The sequence below is a fragment of the Chelonoidis abingdonii genome, chromosome 2 (genome assembly GCF_003597395.2).
Source record: "Chelonoidis abingdonii isolate Lonesome George chromosome 2, CheloAbing_2.0, whole genome shotgun sequence".
NCBI classification, from domain to species: domain Eukaryota; kingdom Metazoa; phylum Chordata; order Testudines; family Testudinidae; genus Chelonoidis; species Chelonoidis abingdonii.
Window position 1 is genome coordinate 183,206,023 of NC_133770.1, and position 24,474 is coordinate 183,230,496.

General features: G+C 42.3%; 1 protein-coding gene and 1 long non-coding RNA gene across 3 annotated transcripts in view; one reads left to right on the top strand and one right to left on the bottom strand.

The window, feature by feature from the left end:
- LOC116832512 (uncharacterized) overlaps nt 1-24,474 on the top strand; it is a 139,843-nt gene that overhangs the window by 29,758 nt on the left and 85,611 nt on the right. The gene's annotated exons all lie outside the window — the stretch shown is intronic.
- The window catches only part of ADTRP (androgen dependent TFPI regulating protein), a 46,685-nt gene continuing 35,988 nt past the window's right edge, over nt 13,778-24,474 (bottom strand). The window contains exon 6 of the mRNA XM_032793276.2: nt 13,778-16,131. Coding sequence (XP_032649167.1) covers nt 16,088-16,131 — 44 coding nt within the window. The 3' untranslated portion in view covers nt 13,778-16,087. The remainder of the gene's footprint in view (nt 16,132-24,474) is intronic.

Sequence of the window (24,474 nt, forward strand, 5' to 3'; positions counted from 1 at the left end):
ATTTTGCATATGAGAGCAAATAATTTTGGGGATAAAAATCTAGATTCCAAATGGGAAGAGACAAAGCTCTGCTTGAAGTTGTTGGAAGATGGTCTGCCCTGAAATGTTTCTATAGAATAGTTTGGTCAGTAACAGGTATGGTAAAGAAAGTAAGTAGAAGTATTTAATCGTGTTCTTACTCAGAATTGAATTCTGCAGTCAGGTACACCAGCATCAATAAGATTAGAACTTAGTCTCTAGGATTCTGTGTAGTCCATGTAAGTACTACTGCTGTCTGCTGGTGAAAAGTAAGAAACAGAATGTTGTTTGCATAAAAACTGGCTTGAATCGAACTGAAACTGAGCCTTAAAACAAACAAACAAACAAAAAATCCCAACGTTTTTATTAAAGCAAAGTTACCATAAAATGCCACCACGCTACGTGTACATTACTTATTCAGAATCAGGTTAATATCTGAAGAACCTGCCTAAAAATTCTTGCTTGCTGTCTGCAGAGCCCTCCTCCTCTGAGTAGGCTGAAAAGAGTGACCAAATTTCTAAATGCTTATCCTTTTATGGTGCTTCTCTTGTGTACATACTTGGTGTGAAAGCATTTCCATTAGAAGGATAGTCCATATTTTACTATACCACAATTCCAGAGGAGTTAGATTTTCCAGTAATGGGCAATGCAAAGTCTGGCTGCTTACAATAAAAAATAAATTAGTTTGTCATTCTGTTTAAAATGTAGATCCTTTACTGGAGCATTAAGAAGGTCAGGGAATCTCTAGGATGCCGGCATTTTGTCTCCAGTAATTTCTTACCAAAACTATCTAATTCCTGGTTACATGTGCAAGTATGTTCCCCTTTCCCTGCCACTCCTCTAACAGAGCACCTTCCTAATAGCAAAAATATGATGGATCTTGAGAGAGTGAAATGCCATCTGTACAGTAATTTATAGAAATTTGCCTTATGAGCTATACAAATTGAAGATGTCTGTCCTCTTTCCCATATAAAGACCTGCTCATCCAGATAAATGTTTGTCCAAATCCCTCTGCCTCTCTGAGTCATTTTCTTGTTGTGATAGTTCTTGGAGTACCTAGAGCTGCAAGTCATCTTGTTTCTCTTCTTCCCGGCCAGAGGAAATCTTTCTTATGGTAGCTGGGTGTCAGTTCCCAGCATTTCAGCCACTCAAGCACTCTCTTTTGGGCCCTGTCTTTGTCTTGCAGATTAATGATAGGTGCACCTTAATCCCCGAATCCCTTTGAATCCTTCCCTTGTGACATCCAGCCCCAGACACTGGCTACTCACAGAAATTCCAAATTCTTGGCATCCAGAGGTACAGTGACTCTAGTTTACCAGTTTTACTTTAAACCGCCACGCCTGTAAACCACACAGCACTTGTGAACACTTAAAATAAAACAAAAGTTGGTTTATTTAAGAAAAAATAAAAATTTAACTAAAAGTGAGAGAAAGGGATGAAAACAACTGGTTACAAACACAAAACAACCATAAAACACAAACCTGGATCTATGCTTACCAATAGTTATCTTTCCTATTCAATAAAGTAGGCTTCCCCCCAAAGTTCAGCTTCTTGCAGAGCTGGTTTCACAAGAACCAGGATCCAAATATTCATGAAAGCCCCCTGTTCCTTAAGGGGTTTTCTCAGTGAATGGGTCCAGAGCGCCTTTCCCTACACTCTGTTATACTGAAACAGTCTTTTGTCTTTATTCATAGCCAGAGTAATCTCCTGCCTGCTAACATGTTCCTTTCCACCTCCAAGTGGTTTCAGTAATTGTCCATTGACCATTCTGGGATGTGGCAAGGGTAGACAATAGAACCTTGCATTACCTCGTCAGCTGATGAGGGAGGAGTGACAACTCCCTCTTGCTTGAATGGCCATCCCGGAGACACATCTCCTGGTGACTAATTTCTACTCCAAGTTCATAAAACATACTTTCAGTATAAATGCATTATTCCTGAAATATTACCCATACATATATCTCACCTTCATTATGAATCTTGAAAAATTATGAGTCTTCTGTAGACACTTTACATATTACTCTTTATGGATAGATGTCCTGTAAGGCAAGTTTGGTCTGAGGTGAGAATTGTTTGCAAAGAATGGGGACCATTGGCCAAGAAACCCGAGATTCATACTTATCAACATCTGTTTCAGTCAAAATTGTGTATATTTTAGCAGTTAAACCTTTTGTTCCAGCCTCCTTCTGAATGAGCTCCTCGAATGTGATTAAAGATCTAGATAGAGAGCCACCTTTTATCAAGATTTCACAGTAAAATGTTTGATTTGTAAATATTGAAAACACCAGCTCTTTGTATTATTTACATTATTATACATTTCTAGGTTTGATTTCAGATCAGGACCTGGGAACAGCTGTCTGAATTGAGTAAGCTCTGCTCTTAACCATAATGAATTGTCATGTTGATATCGCCTAGGGTAAATTCCTGCTTATTAATGAAAGTAGCTAAGGGAAAGGATCTTAGCAACAGGACTTCTAAAAAGTTTGTTTAAAGCTGCTAAAATGGATAAATGTGTGATTTTTTTTTTATTATTATTTCTGGTGATCCAAAGTTCTTCTTAATGCAACAGTTACTATAAATAGGTATATTTGCTCCAGTCTGTTTTGAGTTTTACCCAATCTAGATGGTCTAATGTTAATTCAGGTGATCACATATTTCAATTGTGATGCATAGTAATAGTAAGCCAAATTATGGAAAGATAATCCACGCCACTTTGCAGGCTTATACAGAACTTTAGATCTCACCCATTGTATTTTATGTTTCCATATGAATTTCACTAGCATATCCTGCCATGTTTTTAATGGAATGTCAAGGATATCAAGAGAGGTGAAGTGAAACAAAAATAGTAACTTTGGGAGGACATTAATCTTTACTGAGGCTTTGCTACCTAGCAGGAAATGTCATGTTTCTTCCATTCCTCCAAGTCTTTGTTTACATAATCTCACATTTGCCTTAAAAAAAATTTCTCCACAATATTTATTCCTAAATATTATAAAGATTCTTTTACCCATTTAAATGTATGTAGCTGGCAACGGTTAATTTTGATCCTTTTGGGAATGTTAATTCCTAAAATTTCAGACTGAGCCTTTTTGGAAGGTTGAAGAGGTTTGGTTAGCTTTTGGTGCTGCTCTGCACGTCCTGATTTTGATCAGTCCCATTTTTTCATGTCATCAACCAAAACATTCGGATTTTTTTAAAGAATTATAAGATGATTGTTCCAAATGTGTTGCTGTCCTGAGTAGGATTTATTGTGCGTTCACTAAGAATAAACAAACCCGTGGGAACAATTGTTCAGTGTGACAAACAACACACATAGTGGAAACTCAGATGAGTGTGGATGCTATCACAGCTGTTGTTTTGCTCAAAGGGAGTGTTAATATCATATTGTTAATATTGGTGCTCTGCAAGAATTTATAGGTCCCTGATTCAGCAAAACACTTAAGCACATGCTTAAGTTCCATAGACATCAATGAATAGGGCCGTATAAAATTCACAGCCATGAAAAACACGTCACGGACCGTGAAATCTTGTCTCCCCCATGAAATTTGGTCTTTTGTGTGCTTTTACCCTGCCTATACTATATAGATCTCATGGGGCAGACCAGTGTTTCTCAAATTAGGGTACCTAACCCAAAAGGGAGTTGCAGGGGGCTCACAAGGTTATTTTAGGGGTTGTGGTATTGCCATCCTTACTTCTGTGTTGCTTTCAGAGCTGGGTGGCTAAAGAGCAGAGGCTGTTGGCCAGGCACTCAGCTCTGCAGTCAGCAGTGTGGAAGTAAAGGTGGCAATACCATACCATGCCACCGTTTACTTCTGCACTGCTGCCTTCAGAGCTGGGTGGCTAGAGAGTGGAGGCTGTTGGTCTCCTGACTCCCTGATTTAGCCTGGCCATCCTGTCAATCAGGCTAACCTGGAGCATTGGCCTTTCCCCATTGCCTCTGGCTACTGTCAATCTCAGGTTCCTGATTTCCCATCGACCCTTCGCCTTTCTCTGGTACTGGGAGCTAGGCAACCAAAACACCCCCACTGAGTTTTAGTAAGAGGACAAGAGTTCTCTTTCACTTAAATGCTTTGCTGAATACAGGCCTAAGTTACTAGAAAATCTCTTCCACTCTGCAAAATATGGTTATAGTGCTGTTGAGGCAGAAGTGACACCAGCACATTTTTTAAAAAAAATGTATTTTTGTCCTTTGTTAGAATATTTTGCCACCCTAAAAATTGTCTTCCTAAAAGTTTGAAGGGGCGGGGGGGCACCCCCTTGATCTTCGATTGGCTCAACTCATGCGCTGAGGACATGTTGAGAAACATGTAGAAACACACTCAGTGGTGGTTAGCCCTCATAACTGTAGTTTCTGGGCAACTCACAGACATAACAAATTGATCCTCACAATGCCCCTTTGGAGGCAGAGTCGGGTGGGAAGTGGGCTTCTGGTAGTAGTTTTTGATGACAGCAAAGCAAAAATTGTTGGTTCAGAATGTGAGAGGAGGGGGCTGTGGCATTTTGTGGCATGTGAACTGCAAAATTAATGAAGTGACAGGCATGTCACACACCTGCTTTTTGGCTATTGCATATTCGCTGGGTGATGCCAGACCACAAACTGTCATCCAACACTGCTTAACTGAATTAGCAGTGAAAAGCAGGTGGCTTACTTCACTAATGTGCAAAGAAAATGCCCTCAAATGCTGCAACCCTTTTTCCTTTCGGAACCTAGTCTTTAGTTGACAGTAAAAACAGATTTGTCCAGAATAGCTAATTCTGTTTGTCTAGGTGCATAAATGTAAGGGGACTGTTATCCCCTTACTAACATTCAGTGGGGGTGTTTGATTGCTAGCTCCCAGCACTAAAAGGGGAGGGATCAATGGCAAATCAGGACCCTGAGGCTGACAGTCCCCAGGAACAATGGCCAGAGGCCAGTGCTCCAGGTCAGCCTGATTGACAGGATGGGCAGGCTAATCAAAGAGACAGAAGGCCAGGGTGGGTCCCGTCCTCCATGTGAGCTGGAATTACCTGGGTCAGACGGAGTGGGGCCGAGCTAAGGAGAGAGCAGGGGCCCAAGCTAAGCTGCTAGGAGCAGAGCTGCAGCCCAAAAAGCCAGAGCACAGCCCAGAGAGAGCAGACCTGCCCTGGGAGGAGAGCTGCAGCAACCAGAGCCAGAGGGGCCAGACAAGCAGCCCAGGAAGCAGGTGAGAGCTGAGAGAGAGAGACACAGAAGCAGCCTGCAGAGCAGACCTGCCCTGGGAGCAGAGCTTTAGCAACTGGAGCCAGGGAGGCCAGAGAAGCAGCCCAGAGAGCTGAAGGCAGAGCAGCAGCAGCAGCCGTGCTGAGGCAGTGTGGAGCTGGGGCTGGAGCAGTCCGGAGCTGGGTGCGGTGAGCAGCTGGGGAGAATGAGGGGGACCCTGGGCAGTGGGCCCAGCACAGGGAGATGCCTCAGCCAAGAGGCTCTGCAGGCCAGACTTGGAGGGGGATCATAACCCTGACAGAGCAGGGGTGACACTGGGGAGAAGGGTCCTGCCACCAGAGCCTGAGAGAGTGTGGCCACCACCAGAGCAACTGTCTGACCCGCAGCATCCCTGCAGCACAGCCAGGGCCTGAGAAGGAGTCTGGGACCTACAAAGAACAGACTGTGAAGTGCCCTGATGTCCAGAGACACTGTTTGTGATGGTCCCTGCCACAGAGCGGGGTGATGTTTTTCCTTTAAACCTTTCCCATTTTTCCTTATTTTTTTTTTAAAATTAATTGTTAATTAAATAACTTGTATTTGCTTTAAATTGTATGATGTGATCAGTGGGTCAGGGAGGTGCGCTGTGCAAAGAGAGTACCCCGGAGTGGGGACACCCTAGCCCCTGTCCTGGGTGACCACAGCAGGGTTGGGGGTTGAGCCCCCCAGGAATCCTGGGCCCAGCTTTGTTGGGGTTACGAGGACTCTGCCAGACAGGAGAGTGGAAGGGAGTCCTCAAGGGCAGGGAGGCCTCTGGGTAAAGGAAGTGGGAGCGAGGACTCAGATCCTTTCGCTAGCCCACTTCACCGGATAGTGCAGAAGCCAGGAAAGTTTCCCACAATAGTGGGACCATTCCCCTGCTTACATAATTGGCATCACGAACAGGATCCTATGCACAGGTTCCACCCCATTGGTTACTGGTTGAGCTCTAGTAGCACTGTCCAAGCCTGGTTGGGCACTCTACCATGGCTGAATTGAAGAACTACGAGCCCAGTTTGCTGTTTGCTGAACTTCAGTGCAAATTATCAGACCAAGAGGAGGCATTACAACAAGATAGAACTGAACAGAGAGAAGCTTTATCGCTGGCCAAGGCAGTAATAGATCAACAGGCAGCAGAAGCTAAGAAACCCCCTACTATTCATGTCCCACGGGAGCGGAAGGTCACGGAGTTTGGTGGCTTCCCAACTAGACCAGGAGACATTAACGTAAAGGAGTGGGTCAAGTCTGTGAAGGCAGCTCTGCGTGTGCTAAGAGTACCTGAAGAAGATCATGTAGACTTCATAGAAGAGCACCTCAAGGGCCAGGCCAAGGCCATAGTAAAGTTCATGGCAGTGGCAGACAAGAAAGATGTGGAAAAGATATTTGAACTCCTTCTAGAAGTGTATGGAGACAAGGTACCTATTGGAACACGACTAAAGGAGTTCTTTGAGAGAAAGCAGGAGCTTGGTGAAACTGTCCGGGCATACGCATATGACCTCCAGGATAGAATGAGTAAAGTGGAGCGGCGAGACCCTCAATGCGTTCCAGACCCAGATACAGTTCTGAAAGAGCAGTTGGTGCTGGGGCTCCATGATGACTCCCTCTGACGTGAAATGAAAAGGAGGTTTAAAGAAGAGCTCAGTAAGAAGTTCCATCAACTCATGCAGGCTGCCATTATGTGGTCAGAAGAAGAGGAAGTTCCTGTAGCAGAGACAGCCAAGCCTAACCCCCGTACACGAAGTGAAGGACTAGTGAATGCAGCTGCTGGGGAAAAGGCCCTGCCCCAAACAGAGCTAACATTGGAAAGCTTAAGTGAAGCTGTCCAAAAACTGGTAGTCCAACAGGTGGAGATGCTGAAAGTGGTGCCGAGTTGTTGATGAAAGAAAAAAATCCCATTAGTATGCCAAAGTATCCAAGGGCACTAGGATCTCGGAGAGCCCCACTGAAGGACGAGCTGGAAAGATATATTTGTTACACTTGTGAAAGGCCAGGACACACTAGCCGAGAATGTTCATTGAGAAGGAGAACAGAGTCCCAGGCACTTGAAACCAATGGGGCACCAGGAGCGAGTGGTCCATCTAGAGTAGAAGGCCAAGCAGTTGCAGAAGGATTCCTAGACCTGTCCTTAGTGGAAAATCCCTCTGCATACAATGAGAAGAATGTGGTCAGTGCCAGCATATCTAGCGACTTCTGTAAAGCGAGCATTTGGAGACTGTCTAACTGCTGAAGTATGTATAGCAGGGGTGAAGACCAGATGTTTGTTAGATACTGGCTCAGAAGTCACCACCATTATTGAGTCGCATTTTCAAAAATATTTGAAGGACAAGGACCTGACCATGCACAGCACACAGTTTGTACGTCTAACACCTGTTAATGGACTGGCAATTCCAGTGGTGGGGTGCCTTGAAGCAGACATAGAGTATATGGGCCAAACACTGCCAGGAAAATGCATCTTCATCCTGAAAGACAAAGCCTCAAAAGGGAGCCATATGGGAGAAGAAGTCCCAGGGATTCTAGGAATGAACATCATTAGTGAGCTGAAAGAGCTACTCTTACCAGGAGAAGGAACCAGAAGGATGAACGTCACGAGCACTCTACGAAGAATGCTGTGCTGAGTAGAGTACTGGCTTGAGCGGAGAGGCAGAGTCCTTCCCTGGGCCCCACAAGGCATATTGGAAATGTTAAAGTGGGCAGAAAACGGAAGACCATTATTCCTCCTTGGAAAGGGAAGATCCTTAACAAACACTGCTGTGTACCAGAAAATGAGCTGCAGGTGATGAGGGAGAAGGGAGGACAAGTTACCTTTCTTCAAGAAAGATGTGATGGGAGACTGCCAGTTCCAGTTCAAGCGGCACGCCAAGGGCTGATTCTTGCACATGTGGCTAACATAAGGGTATTGCCAGAGAAGCATCAAGAAGTCTTTCCTAAGGATGAGGTGACCAATTATGATGACCAGGTCAAAGGTCACCATGACAGGCTGAAGATAGCCTGGAAAGTTGCTCTCAGTACAACTAAAGACACAGCCCAAAGTAGGAAAAGGACTTATGATCGCAAGGCCAGTGGGGCTCTGATCCGATGGTGACTGTGTACCAGTTCGTAGCTGTAGGCGCCAGAGATGTAATAAAATACAGGACAAATGGAAGCCAGATCCCCACACTGTGGTCACCCACAACAATCCCGAACTGCCAGTGAATGCTAAACAGCCTGAACAAGGAGGTTCTGAGAGAGTAGTACGTAGGAACCAGCTAAAGCGTTAGACTATTAATCTGACCAGGGCTCGTAGAAGGCATAGTGCAGCATTTCCCGAGGAGACTGAAACCAATGGGGTAAACCCAAACCCTAATGAGAATGGCCGGATCCCTCAAATTGACCTAGTACTACCCAAGGACAGGAAAACAGAAAATATGGGTAACGAACCACCAGTCTTAAGAAGGTCCCAGAGGGCTAATAAAGGTGTACTTCCTGTTAGACTTAGAGATAATTATGTTATTGGTTGTATGTAATGTTTTAATGACTATTGTTATGTATAGTATTAAGAAGTAGATGTGGAGTGTTAACTATGTTAAATGTTCTTTTGATAATTGTTAATGGGTTTTTAATATAATTTGATGCGGATATATGTCGTTTTTATGGGACCCGGATGTACTGGTGTGAATATTGTGGCTGTGGCAGAATTTTCGCAGGGGGGAATGCAAGGGGACTGTTATCCCTTACTAACATTCAGTGGGGGTGTTTGGTTGCTAGTTCCCAGCACTAAAAGGGGAGAGATCAATGGCAAATCAGGACCCTGAGGCTGACAGTCCCCAGGAACAATGGCCAGAGGCCAGTGCTCCAGATTAGCCTGATTGACAGGATGGGCAGGCTAATCAAAGAGACAGAAGGCCAGGGTGGGTCCCATCCTCCATGTGAGCTGGATTTGCCTGGGTCAGACAGAGCAGGGCCAAGCTAAGGAGAGAGCAGGGGCCCAAGCTAAGCTGCTAGGAGCAGAGCTGCAGCCCAAAAAGCCAGAGCACAGCCCAGAGAGAGAGACCTGCCCTGGGAGGGGAGCTGCAGCAACTAGAGCCAGAGGGGCCAGACAAGCAGCCCAGGAAGCAGGTGAGAGCTGAGAGAGAGTCACAGAAGCAGCCTGCAGAGCAGACCTGCCCTGGGAGCAGAAAGCTGTAGCAACTGGAGCCAGAGAGGCCAGACAAGCAGCCCAGGGAGCTGAAGGCAGAGCAGCAGCAGCAGCCGTGCTGAGGCAGAGTGGAGCTGGGGCTGGAGTAGTCCAGAGGTGGGTGCGGTGAGCAGCTGGGGAGAGCGACGGGGACCCTGGGCAGTGGGCCCAGCACAGGGAGACACCTCAGCCAAGAGGCTCTGCAGGCCAGACTTGGAGGGGATCGTAACCCTGACAGAGCAGGGTGACACTGGGGAGAAGGGTCCTTCCACCCAGAGCCTGAGAGAGTGTGGCCACTGCCAGAGCAAGTGTCCAACCCGCATCGTCCCTGCAGCACAGCCAGTGCCTGAGAAGGAGGCCTGGGACCTACAAGGAACAGACTGTGAAGTGCCCTGATGTCCAGAGACACTGTCTGTGACGGTCCCTGCCACAGAGCGGGGTGATGTGTTTTCCTTTAACCATTTCCATTTTTCCTTATTCTTTTTAAAATTAATTGTTAATTAAATAACTTGTATTTGCTTTAAATTGTATGATGTGATCAGTGAGTCAGGGAGGTGCGCAGTGCAAAGAGAGTACCCCGAGGGGGGACACCCTAGCCCCTGTCCTGGGTGACCACAGCAGGGTTGGGGTTGAGCCCCCCAGGAATCCTGGGCCCAGCCTTGTCAGGGTTACGAGGACTCTGCCAGACAGGAGAGTGGAAGGGGAGTCCTCAAGGGCAGGGAGGCCTCTGGGTAAAGGAAGTGGGAGCGAGGACTCAGATCCTTTCGTCAGCCCACTTCCCCAGAGTAGTGCAGAAACCAGGAAAGTTCCCCACAATAGCGGGACCATTCCCCCGCTTACATAATGGTACATTATTTTTCTTACCATGAGAGACTGCTTTGCCCTTTAAATGATGTCAGGGTAGTGAAGTAAAATGTCACTCCAAAAGAAAGTAAGGTCCAGTGTTTGTAAAATGCACTGAAATCCTTGGACAAAAGCTGCTGCAGAAACATCCAGTATTATTTATTATTGTTGTTATTGATTGTTATTGGGGCACACCCTGAAGTTTTTTTACTCACACCAATATTGTCAAAACTGAGTGCCTAGGACTAAGGAACCTACAGACAATCCATACTAAGGCATCTAAATATGTGACAAGATTTTAGAATTGTTCATTTCTCTGGATGGCAATATCCTGGTTCCAATGAAGTCAGTGTGGACAGGATTTCACCCTGGGAGTTTTGACGAATAATTGAATACACACTACTGGATTTGGCTTATTATTATTTTAATCAAGTGCTTGACTGCAAGAAACAAAAAGCAGCAGCAGAATGATTCCTAGCATAAAGCCGTGGCTTCAGTTCCAGAACTGAATTTATTATGGAGGGAGATTATGAATATGAATGCCAATATACATGGACAGTAATGTCTTTCTGTGAAGCAACTGTGAGTAGTAGATCTGGATGAATACTAATAAAAAAAAGGATATGAATAAATTATTCAATGAATTTTACTATTACTCATTGAATAATTCATCTGACAAATTGCATTTGCTCAGCTCTCATGGTTAATTCCAGGCATCCTCCTGAGAATATCTATCGGGCTTCATGATACGGAGTGTTTTAAAGTACATACTCCACTACTTGCTGCTCATTTGGAATATGTGACATCACATTTCACTTCCTGAGTGCCTGGCCACTTGGAACTGACAGCATGGTAATTAGTAGGCTTGGCAGAGTTTGGTTTTTATTTTATTTTTTTTAATAATTTCAACATTGATTTTTAAAGAACTTTTAAAATTTTTCTTTATTTAAATTTTCACAGTGGCGCGAAATTATTTGTGGGGGTCAGACAATAATTATTTAATGACTAGATATTGAGATTCAAACAGTTAAAGCTTTACATCTGTTAAAACTCAAATAATCAACATCATGTCAAAATATACAAAGTAAATATTCCTAAATCAAACACTAATAAGTTCTCAACTTGCATTTTTTCTACTTTCCCTCTATGTACTTTTCAGTTATTATTGCTGGAAATATTTTCATTGGTTTGTGAGTACAGTGAAATGGATGTTTACCAAGATTTACTGATAAAAATCCAATCCTTCAAAGCCTGTTGTTAAGAAATGCTCTTTTTAAAATGTTTCTGTTCATACTGATCTTTGTTGGTTTGTTGTTATTCTCTCTCCTAGTTTTTCTGTACTTTTTCCATCTCAAACTTTATGAAACAGTTGTCAGAAAAGGTTTGGTGCAAATAAAAATCGCTAGAGAGACACCTGCCCTTGTGAATGATGGATGCTGTAGTCACACTTGTCAAGTCATTCCTGGGCAGACACCAAGGCAGCATGATTCGGTGGGACTGGTTGCAATCCAGAGAGGTACAGGGAGCAACAGGACAGCTTAGAGGCTGCCGGGTCCCCTAAAGAATTTTTTTTATTTTTAACTTCCTTCTAGTGCCAGTCCATGATGGTACCTTATGAAAATTATTTTATACTTAATGTTACAGTGATTTGATCTGTGCAAAAAGAAATAATGCACCAAACTTTCAAAGCCACCTCTGTTCAGTTTCCACTTTTTGCATGCAGTTCTGTGTATCCAGTCATTCGCACCAGCTATTATGTGTGCACAGTACTTCTGGGTATGCAGATGATAGAATAAGCACTCGTGGCATTTGATTTATCTGGGCATGCAAATTTGTACAGATATGATCATTTGTAAGTATACATTGTTATGAATGAAGAACTTGCCATGCGTAATACAAATCAAGGTTTGAATAACTGATCCCATAGCAATTAAGGCCTTGTTCTGCAAGTTATTCCACATGATTGGACACCAGCGCCAACATGGAAACCTATTGACTTCAATCAGGTATGTGGAAGTAGAGCAAGAACTGACAGGGAGTTGAAAGGGATTTTAATGCAAACAGTCTCCTCTGTGAGCAAGAGTTCGGCTAACTGTAACCCTAATAACGTGAGATTTGTAGAAGCGAGGAGTGTGTGAGGCGAGTGGGAAAGAACTGTGTGAGAAGTTGTTGCGACCTTGTGTAGATAAATATGGAATGTAGACTAGAGTCTAAATAAGTGAGGAAAATAAGATATCAAGATGACCTATGTATAAACAAAATGCAGCTGTTGCTTATTATTGTATGTAACAAAAGGTATAAATCCTTGCTGTAATTGTTTACCTGTAGAGAGACCTGCCTAGGAGAGGGAAACCCTGTGTCCTAGTGCACTCTCTCCCTCTATGAAATTGCTTGAAAATAAAGTATCTGACTTTGCTGCACCCAACCAGAGAGTGAGAATTATGTTTTTCTTTGACAGGTACTATCCAAGTGCAGTGTCAACCCACATGGAACAATTTACAGGCTCAACACCTACATATCAAGGCTTTGTATTATCAGTGCAACCCTCAATGTTCCAACAAATTTAGTCCTGCACAGAGAGTAAGAGTCATCCTTGTATTCTAATTCAGTTTTAGATCAGTACCGTGACATGCCAGTCTATGGAAAAAATGCGTTGAGTGATAAGAAACCCAAAGGAGCAAGCATTGCACATAAGCTCATAGCCTCAAATTGAACCTCAGCCTCCCCAGACTATCTTTGTCAAGGCTTTGGTTGGTGGAATTCTTACTTATACTGTACATCTTCTCTGGGGACCAAATTCTGGTCTCTTGTACACCCATGTAAATCTGGAATAACTTCACCAAAGGCAGTGGAGTTACCTTGGATTTACACTGGTGTAACTCAGGTCAGAAGAACTAACTGATGATGCAGCTAAATGAAGAGGTTCACATGGAAAAAGCACTTGCTTACAAGTCCTGAGATTTTCCTGGCTAAACTATTGTCAAGCTGTGAGATAAGACCAACGATTTGCAGCCCTACCAATTTCTAATACTTGTTTTTAGCTGTTTATTCTGGTGTGGGTGGATGCATGTGGGCAGGGTGCTCAGGTTTTTGTGGAGTGGGTCTTCTTCCCTTCCTTTAATGAGCACCAGTTCTACTTTACAAAACACAGCTTAATCTTCGGAAAAAGAAGTGGAATGATAGTTAATTTTTCCTCTAATGCATTTACACCTGTATTTTGTCTCTGTACCACACAAACTGGCAGGGCCAAACAATATTAGATAATTGTACCTGTCGTACACTGCACATTGTGCATCGGGGGAGACAATTAATTGTTGGGCTTCTTGCCTGCAGGTTAAGCAGAGATCCCATCATTTGACTGGGAGCATGCTATTTTCCCTCCCATTCTATACTGTATTCAGCCAAGCAGTGTGAAAGAATTCATGTACAGCTGCGCTGTGTGAGTGGGCGGGCATCTCATTCAGTAATAACTTCTAATTTATACAGCCATGAATATCTATAGCTATAAATAAACAATTCTGACTGGCTTTGCAAGCCTACTCAAAATAGAGAGAGAAACATCTTGGCTTTGCTGTTTTAAAATGTTGTGCAAAAGAAATGAAACGCCAGCTCCTCTTTTGGTGTAAATCAGCATAGCTCTATTGCAATTAAGGGAGCAATGTCAGTTTATACTCATTGACTCTGACGCATCATGTAATTTTTCTCCTCTTTGGCTGTGTTTGCATCAGAGAGAGACCCAAACTCAAGCCCAGGGGCTGATCGCTCGGAACTATGGGGACAAACTTTTTTTCGTCCTGAATTTAATCTCTCAGTGCAGGTCCCGTATTTCCCTCATAGAGAACTGAGTAGGGAATGCTATCCTTTCTATAGGATTTTTAAAGCAACCTATAGAATTCTCCTCCACCCTCTGTAGCTTTGCACCGAGGTCATGGAAGTAATACTCTGAAGACAGCCTGACTGCACAGGTGTAGTTTAGAGTATGATTTGCCATGAAGAACCTCTGACTGGTGGTGATGCATGAGAGTGAAAGAACCAGTCTGGGCTTTCAGGGCCCAGAGGGAATTTGAGGGACTGGCAGTTAGGAAAATACATCTTGAATACAGAGCCCATATGACATGGAAATCATTGGGACACAATGAATATACAACCTCCTGATGCCATTTTTCCAGAGTCACTTTTCAGGGAGAACTTCACTTTAGGAAGAGAAAGTTTGAGAAAGTAAACTGATTTAGTATTAACTGTACTGGAATCTATTAAACATCAGTAAGTGTGCACCAAAACTAGTGGGCCCCACCATATGAAACCAGATCAATTATCTTCTCTTTAGGAATACTAGGATCCTGTGTTTTGTTGAGCCGACACTCTCATATTTCTATTGCACATTAGTATCTATTTCATTTTAATATTTGGTACTGAACTTTCAATATATTATTTTGTTACTTTCTACAGTAAGTCTCAATTTTCTCTTTTTCTTTCTCCCTTAATTCACTGCCCTTTTTTCTTCTGCCTGCTTCTCCGTTCAGTTTTTCCACGGATCATCTTTTCCCCTTCTAGCTAAATCTCCCTGTTGTGCTCCTCTACTCTCCCCCTCTAATTCAACCAGAGAAGGAGGTGCTACAGTGCCCTCACTAAACTTTGAAGTGAATTGTGCAGTAACCTAAAATAGCTATGGATGCATGGATCTCCATGGTATGCAATTTAGTACTGGTATGTTAAATTCCCAATCCAGAGTGTTAGCAGGTGCGCAACATGTGAGAAGAACAAAGTTTGTATGTCCACTTTGCTTTTGTATATTATTCCCAGACAGCTAATCCATACATGTTTCTCTTTTACGTTTTGGTAAGCAGTAGCAGCACTCGATGCAAACAATACTCTCGTGCATTGAATGTGTTATAGTGCTGAGCTATCAGCATTGCAATGAAGTAATAGTTACCCACTGAACTACTGCCAACTAATTTTAAATTGTCATCTAAATGCATCACTAACAATACAGAGATATTCTTTTACGCTGACCATTCAATTACACTTTCACTCCAGGACCCGTTTTTGTTTGTTTATTTGGATTTGCAAAGCATCTTTCCAGTGCTCTTGGTATTAACAAAATGTTGAGGCTAATAATAGAAATCAAGTATATCAAGCAAGGTTAGTAAACGTGAATGTAATATAATTTTATGGCAGGCAGCTTTATGTTAAACAGTACTTTCAATTAACATACTTTCTGTCAAAGCAATCCTGCAGTCAGTAAAATTACTTAGCTTACTTTTGCTTCAAGATTACCTGAAACCAAAAAAGAAAAAGTGTTGAGTTCTTGTTAGAAATTAAGAAGAAAAAATTATACATATTAATATTCCAGAATGTTGCCTGTTGCAAAAATGATGGGTTTTATTATCTTTTATTATCTTTCTAGTTTTGGAAGTCATGGCAATGTTAAAATTATTACTCTTTTTTTTATTTTTCCATCTGGACTTCTAGAAAAACATTGGGTGAGCCAAACAAGTACTGAGTAACAAGTGCTTGCATTCACGGGGCATTTAAAGATGTGGTGCCAGTCCCACTGCGAGATCATGAGGTAATTTATTTGCCAGTTACAAGTTACAAGTTTACCACAGACATAACCTAATGTATATTGTGTAAGGGATAAGAAATCTTGTACACAGATATATGCATTTCTTTATTCGTAGCAGTTGCTTTGTTTCATAACGATCCTGTAAAATGCTATCATTTAATATTTTCCACCAGTTTCCATGGTTATGATGATAAAATGGATTCATCAGAAGACACAGTACGTTGGAGAAGGAGTGTATCACAGTGGCATTTCTTTCCCTCTACTTCATGGCTTCAGAATTCATGGAGGGAGCACTCCTTTGAAAAAAAGCTTCATTTGCCCTTCCTCTTGTATTCCAGTATTACCACTGTATCTCCTGTTCAGAGGCAGAGGGGAACAAATTGCTAATCAGAGGCACAAATAGAAAAGTTAATGTATATGTGAAGCATGTTAGCATAGTGATAGACCAGACTCAGCCCCTGGAGTCTCAGCACCCCTGAAGTTGAGTGGGGTTGGCACAGGGGTGAGAGCTGAATTGTGCAGTTTGGACCAATCTTTATTTTCAAGGTAGGAGGGAAGACAAATTGCCTGGCACAAGTTAGATTATTAGCCACTGAAGAAGAATTTGAAATGTACCATGGGCCAAGTCCTGGTGCCACTGAAAATAATGAGTGTTATAAAAAAAAAAGTTTAAAAACAGGAAAATAATGGGTGTTCTACTATGGAGTTCAGTGGGGAAAGGATCTGTCCCTGTATTAACTGGATAAAATAATATTTTAAAATAAAGTTCCTGCAAGGACTTTGGAGACCAGACATTATCTTCTCTCCATTCTATTTTCCATCTCCCAGTCTGACACTTGCTGTTAGCCAGTTGGCAAATCACTCTGTTGGCCTTCTAGTTGCACTGGATGTCCAGTACCTGGCAATGATTAACGTAGGTCTTGGCAAGCTTTTGCAGCCTACTTACAGTATGGCAAAAGGCTCTGCACCTTTACAGATGGAGATGAAGTGAATGGGTCACATTATAGTGAGAAAAGAGGAGAAAACGTGTACACTTCCCCAGGGCTATTTCACCTGGCATGTCATTAAATCAAACTATCTGATGCCATGTGGAAGATTAATGACAGATTTATATTTATTGCCCCTGAAAGAATTAATTGTGTTCCACTAAACATGTATTGCAAAATGGACAGAAACAAAGACCAATAAAATGTAACTTTCCTGGGAACACCGTGAATGTGGCAAAGGGTTGTTTTTTTCCCATTAGTCAAATGAGAGACATTGGAATGATTGGTGAACCACAAAGGCATTAAGATGGTGGTCTGAACTGGCCAAACCGTTAGAAGCCTCTCCACTCATTTTCCCATTCTTCCTGCCCCTTATCCTTTACTGTTAACAATCGTCCTCCTGCTTACTAAGAACATTTTAGAGAACACTTAGTGGCCCACTGCCCTAACCTCCAAGAGCATCCTTTTGGGGGGAGGATCTGAAGCTCTTCCTCCAGCAACAGAACTGGGTTCCACTGCTGCCCCTTTTCAGCTTCCCTGGTAGAATGACGCCAGATTGCACAGCATGCAGGAATCATCCTGACATACAGCAACATTCCTTGCACAATATCCTAGCAGAAGAACCACGTTAGACTGGCCAGTGCAAAGGGGTATCTCATGGATAGGAAAAACAGGAGGTACTTTTACTACATTGGTCATGTACACTTCTCATGGGTAGTCACCTATCAGGGATGGTATGGGTTTACTTGGCCCCACCTCAGCGCAAGGTGCTGGAGTTGATGACTTCTTGAGGTATGTTCCACCTCTGTGTTTCTATGATTCTACATGCTGGCAGGTGTTTGTATTTATATGGTTGGCCTCTCCTGATGGAACCATGCTTGCTTGCTCGCTCAAGTGTTTGCGATTATATCACCCTCTAGTGGATGGCAAATAAAGACGTGATAAGCCTTCTTAACACTGACAGGTGATGAAAATACTCTAGAGATACAGGTCTGTCTTTCAAGAATAGAAGATCCAGAATCTTGAACCCCAGTGGTCATTTGTGGTTTGAATGACAAATCTGAAGCATCTATAGAGAGAGAGCCACAGACTAGTTACACAACTATGGCTGACAGAGGAGACAAAGATGGACTAGGTGTTTGGCTCGTGAGTGCTGAGACATTAACAACACCCTTTTAATTCCTGAAACTTGAGTCCTTTCCCCTTCTGCAGATGTATAGAGCTTGTGGAAATAAATAAAATAAATATTTTACTAATGTAATGAGGATACCTTGCTCATTTACTCTTCAAATGTACAGGGAGCAGAAATGAAGGTATTTTCTAGAAAGAAGGGTCTTTCTTTTTTTTTGTCTGAAAACTAAAAGTGGACGTATGTAGAAAATCTGAACTGTAATAAAGAGAAGTGGAACTTGGATCTAGTATGTTAGTTTCTCAGAGAGCACAGCCATTTTATAGTTTATGTAAAATGTTACTTTCTGGTGAGGCCCACCCCTGTATAATGCTAAAATTTGCCACTTCCCTCCCTCCAGGGAGGTTCACATCCTTACAGCTTATCATTGTAGGTACTGCATTCTCAATTCAGCAGCAGTTCAAGGGAAAATGCAGCCACTGGAAAGCTTCAAGCTTGCACCCCTAGGTTAAAATACTACTTTTTAACTGCACTGAGGTATGCCTTGCCACAGTGGCTGTGCTTTCTAATAGTTCACCACATTGTACTAAGGAAGTCTGGCTTTACAAGCTGAAGAATCCCAACATAGCACCCATAAAATGTGCAGTCTCTAAACTTTTTATACCTGTCTATGAAATGGCATGCATACCATACAAACACTACTATACCAAAAGACAGCTAAGATTACGATCATGTTCCATAAGCTCCGGCATCTTAAAATTTATTGAACTTTCTTTCTTTTTTCTTGCACAAATCATATTTCAGTTAAAATTTCCACTCAGTTTCTACAGGCATAAATGTGCACTGCCAATGACATGCTGGAAGGCCTTTGATTCTGTAGCTTCACAGAAACTCGTGCATGTGCAGAACGAAGGGATTTTTAAGCACTTATAATTTTCTCTAACTCAAATCTGATTTTCACTTGACCAATGGAAGGCACAGCTGCAAGCAAGGGCTATGACCCTGCTAAATTTTAAGTTTCAAACACTAGTTACTGATGCTTCAGAGTTCTTTAAAACAAACAAACAAAAGTTGCAAAAATCTTTTTCTAGCAACATGAGGGCATTTTTATCTCCCACAAGTATTTCTCAAAAAAAAAAAAAAAAAAACCTTCTCTTTTTCTGCCCAACTGACAATAACCCTGTCACAGATCAGCCAAAATGATATTGACAAAATTATAGGTATCTGAAAGTGATGGTTTAGAACAACAATTCATTAGCATGCTTAACTAGAGGTATTACTGTGTGTTCTGCCTGTAATAAAGACTGCATGAAGGTTTGGTATAGTATAACTGGTTTACAGGAACTCAGGTGGGGGTCACACAAAAAATCTGTACATAGTAGCCCTGATCCTGCAAATTGTTCTGTGTAGGTAGATGCCTGCCCCTGTGCAGAGCCCCCATCAGTGGGGCTCTGTACAGCCCAGAGGCCCTCTTACATCCTACAGCTTGTAGACTCGGAGCAGTATTTTCTCTGTCAGACTGGACTGTTGGTTCTTTAAGTCAATATTCTGCCTTTGGCACTGAATAATATCAGCTACTGCAGAAGAAAATTTTAAAAATTTCTTTATGTACCTGAGCCAATTATTCTGTTGTACATTGTGGGGAAGGGATATTCTTCTTGAGATTTGGTGACTGGCCTACATCTCAAAGTTTGACATCTGACTGCTGGAGACATGCAAAAACTCCTGAATCTGATTCACAATGATCAAGGCTTGATGGACTTTCTTAGGAGTTCCAGAGCTTTCACAATCACAGGCTACATGTTGTTTGTGTTTCATTGTGAACTGGACAGGGCATTTCCTGTGACTGTGTGAGAACTTGCTCAAACCATAAGTAGGTGTTACAAGAGTGTTCTTTGTCGGTACATCTGTCAGTAGTCAGTTAATACATAAGATGGCAGTAGATGACATGCAAGTTTATGTGGCCTACTTCTTGGTATTTGATGGACCAATAAAATTACTTGTTGGTCTGCTTTGCAAATGGCTTCCCTGATGCAAAGAGCTTCATAAGTTCTTAACATGGTGTGAGAGTGGAATCTGAACCCACATGTCCATACAAAGGCCAGAAAATGTCTTTCTTTGTGCAGCTCTTTACATCAGTTCTTACCCATGGTGAAATCTTGTGAGGGGAGCAGCCAAGTTGTTAGGAGACACAGGCTGGAGTTTGAAATAAAACAATACATTTATACTGTGACACACTTTATTGTGAGGAAGTGGTCCTTTGAGTAGCTTTGTGCAGTATAATTACTTATAGGGTGGATCACCTGTATGTTTTACTATGGTATTGCTGTGCTATACTATAGTCCAGTAGTTCTCAACCAAGGGTATGCATACCTCTGGGGTACGCAGAGGTCTTCAAGGGGGGACATTAACTCATCTAGATAGTTACCTAGTTTTACAACAAGCTACATAAAAAGCAGTAGCTAAGTCACTACAAACTCAAATTTCATACAGCCCATGATTTGTTTATACTGCTCTATATACTATACACTAAAAGGTAAGTACAATGCATATATTCCAGTTGATTTATTTTATAATTATATGGTAAAAATGAGAAAGTCAGCAATTTTTCAGCAATAGTGTGCTGTGACCCTTTTGTATTTTTATGTCTGATTTTGTAAGCAAGTAGTTATTTAAGTGAGATGAAACTTGGGGGTATGCAAGACAAACCAGTCTCCTGAAAGAGATACAGTCATCTGGAAAGGTTGAGAGCCAGTGCTCTAGTTTAGAAGTGATGGACATGGCAGAGAAGGGAAACTGAAGGCTGAGGGGCAGAAGGTGCACTAAACCAAGGAGAGGAGTGCAGTGGGTCAGGAGGAGAAGGAAGAATGGGACAGCAGTGCCACCAAAAAGACCTGTCTGCCAACTCTAGGATCATCTCAGAGTACGAGCTGGTTTGTCAGCTGCCTGTGCACCTTGCTCCAGAGGTACAAGCCGTGGTGTAGGTGAGAATCAAATGGATACCAAAATCTGTGAAGACAACTTAATTCCCACTACAGGAGGAGTCTGAAGAGACTAATGGGTAGCAGGAATTCGCATAGCACTAAACACACCCTCTAAATAAACATACATTGACAACTCACAAGCAAATATATATCTTATGTATGTTAGAAAGATAGTTGTGCCCAATCCAGGCCCAAGGTACTTTATTCCAGGTCTTCAACTCTCATGTAGTTAGCCATTTAGTCTCTTGCCCCAGAATAAACCACACGTGTGTGCTTTCAGGCTAGCTAATCACAGCTAACTCTCTTAGTCCTTGTCTACATGGGGAGGTTGCACCAGTATAACTTTCCTTTTTCTAGAGACAAGGTGGGTGAGGGAATATCTTTTACTGGACCCAATTCTGGTGGTGAGAGAGACGAGCTCTCAAGTTATGCAGAGCTCTTCTTCCAGGTCTGGAAAGCTACTCAGAGCGTCACAGCAAATTACAAAGATGGAACAGATTGTTAAACATAAGGAGTTGACAAATGTTCCTTTTTCTGTCAGAAATTGCCCTGTGTTCACATACAAATTATTTTATATCATTTAGTTTCATGCCCTAAGCCAGGATAATTAAACCATTTTGGAAGCAACTTTAGTTGTAACGTCACACCTTTGGTTGTATGCCTCCTTTCCGAGCAAGTTCCCCATCTAGCATCTGGGCCTTTAAATTTTAGAGACGCAGTTAGCTGCAGGCCTATGGAGGCCATTTTACAAGCAACTACTGCTGACTACCAGAGGCTGCAGCTGCTTCTCCTGCAACCAATGAGAGTTTGATGTTTTTTCCTTAGTGTTTGTTTTCTAGGTTAAGTTTTGCTCATTTCTGTCATAGTAGATATAAGCCACTTGTCTGTTTTGTATGAACATACCAGACACTTTGCGGATTTAAAGCCCACAACTGTCTTTGCATGGCTTCTCCCTAATACATGCATTTAAATCTCTTGCAAAGTAGCTATCTGGTGATAGCCAGTAAGGGAACAGGCATCCCAGATAGATCCTACTCACATCCAGCTCAAAGTAGAGAAGTAAAGAAGCTAGAAAAGGGTTTGCAGGTCTGCTGAAGGAAAAAGAAAAGAATCAGCTGTTTCTCCAAATGTTCAGATTGACACTAGAGCAGGGCCTACACCAGAACCTCAAATCATAACCCCCTCCTCACTATTTTTTGGGGAGGTTTGGATTCAAGGACTTTGATCTGAACCGCTCCGGGTGGTTTTGTGTTCTGTTGAGAACAAAACCCTGGAGAGGAGCATTTTGTCCTATTTTGGGGTTCCTCTTTCAGTTTGATGGTGGAAATATTGTAAAACCTGTTATTCTTTTGATATTTTCTACCTATCAGAAATGGCTCGCGCTTCACTTTTGGATGCACAAATGGGTCAAGTTCTCAGGTGGTGTGAATGGTTACCCAGTTTGGGATGTCCACATTATCCAACAATATTAGAAACTTTTAGCATTTAAAAAATTATTAGTACTATTTTTTGTATCTCTCTGCCTGTACATTTGGATTGCAGTAGCTATCTTGAGTCCAGGCCAAAGCAAAATAGAAAATAACATATTTTTAAGACCTCAAATGCTACATAAAAGAGTTTGTCTGGAAAAAATAAAACAAATTTAAGGTCTGCTAACTCTTGGCTGTCCAGATGTAGAAAAGCATATTATATTATCAGAAAGAGCTCAGAATGCAGGATCAAAAAGGTACAGTGCCTATTTCTCTGTTATGGTGCACAAAATATTGAACCTTAAAAACATCATATGTTCAGGGATGAACATTGTCAGTCCTGGACTTTGGAATAATTCTGGGGCAAACATGCATGTTGTGTGAGGAAAGAGGAAAATTTTTTGTGGCCAATGCTCTTAATTTTAAGAAAAGTTGTGGTTGCTTAAAGCTGCTAACCAGTTAGAACTGTAGGTAGTTCTGGGATAGATGGATAAGTGGGCAGAGTACAGGTGAGACTATTAAAGGTCTGTAAGAGATGCAGTTCATCGCATGCAGTGGGCATCAGGACTAGGAATCATCAAAATGTTACATTGCAATGTTTTTGGACACAAACTAGGTTTTTCACAAAACGAAAATTCTCATGGAAGGCGGTGATGTTTTGTTTTTTTTAAACTGAATCCATCATAGAGTGAAATGTTTTTGGTTAATCAACAAAAAATCAAAAATGTCCACAAAGAAAATGTCATTTCCTAACCAGGTGTAATCATGCCCACATATGTGGTATATGTGTGTACATAATTTCAATGGATTAGATAAGTATCCAAGATAAACTATATTTGATTGAGAAATTATAAGCAATTTTAAGTAGTCTTATAAGTAACATTTTATATTTATGTTGTCTAAGTGAACAGCTGAGCTCAGTCTCTGCACAGATGAGTTATTACTGACATACTGAGCTACTGACAGGAACCAAAGATGAGCCCAGTATAACTGGTAGTTCTAAAGATAATGGCTGAGAGAGTCTGTTTCAAAGAAGAGAGATAAACAAAGAGATGAGGTTTAATGGCCAGTGATGGAGGGGGATAGTAAGGAGAAAGCAAACCAAGGGAGAGAAGGGTAACCTGATTGGGAAGGGACAGAAACCCATTGTCATTGGCACCTAGGCTGGATAGGGTTGTTAAAGAAGGAGAGGAAAAGAGAAACTGGACTCTGAGGAATCAACATGCTAACTGAGAGACCCTGGCAGCCTGCAGGACAGACACAAATCTCTAAGGACATAAGCATATATAGTATTCTGTTTTCAGTCAGTAGTACCTACAAGGCTTAAAGGGTAGGTATAATCTTTGACCTAATGTATTTTATTCTGCTTGTCTTTGAATTACTTTGGTTTTCTTGATCTTCTAATCGGCTTTGCCTTATTTCATTTACCATGATGCCAAGGAAACAAATTTCTAATTGCTGTCGAGAAGCAAGAGGGAGGAAAAAGTACCTGCCCCGGAGCCCTCAGTCCAAGGCATTGGGCAAAAGACTGCCCAGTCCTACAGAGTGCCCTGCAGATGCTAACTACAGTCAGTAAGGAGCTTGGGAGAAGCGTGGTGAATTTCAGTAGTGACAGGCATAAGTGACTGAAGGGCACAGTAATTATAATGAAAAGCTATTTCTATATTTGCCAATAGGATTCTAGGCATATCATTATATTTTTCCATAACAGTAAAGGTTAAATAGTGGCATAAAGTCACTGTCCTGCTGAGGGAGCAGAACAAAACAACACCCTGATGGGAGTTCAGAGAGGCATGTCTCCTCAGACTGACCTACCACTTCACCCTTAAGTTCTGTGCAGCATTCACTCTTCTTTGTGGCACACCATTTCTGTTGGCCAGCCCAGAGAAGGTGGCACTATGGCTTTGCATTCTCTCCACCCTTCCCCAGTCTGACCCTAGTCTCTAGAACAGGGGTGGAGGGGTAACTTGTGCCTGAGAAGGAGCCAGAATTTACCTATGTATATTGCCAAAGAGACACAGTAATACCTCAGCAGCCCCCCTCTTTAGCTCCCCGCCACCTGCCAGCAGCCCTACTGATCAGTGCCTCCCCCTCCTTCCCCATGCCTCCTGTGGCATGCAGGAGGCTCTG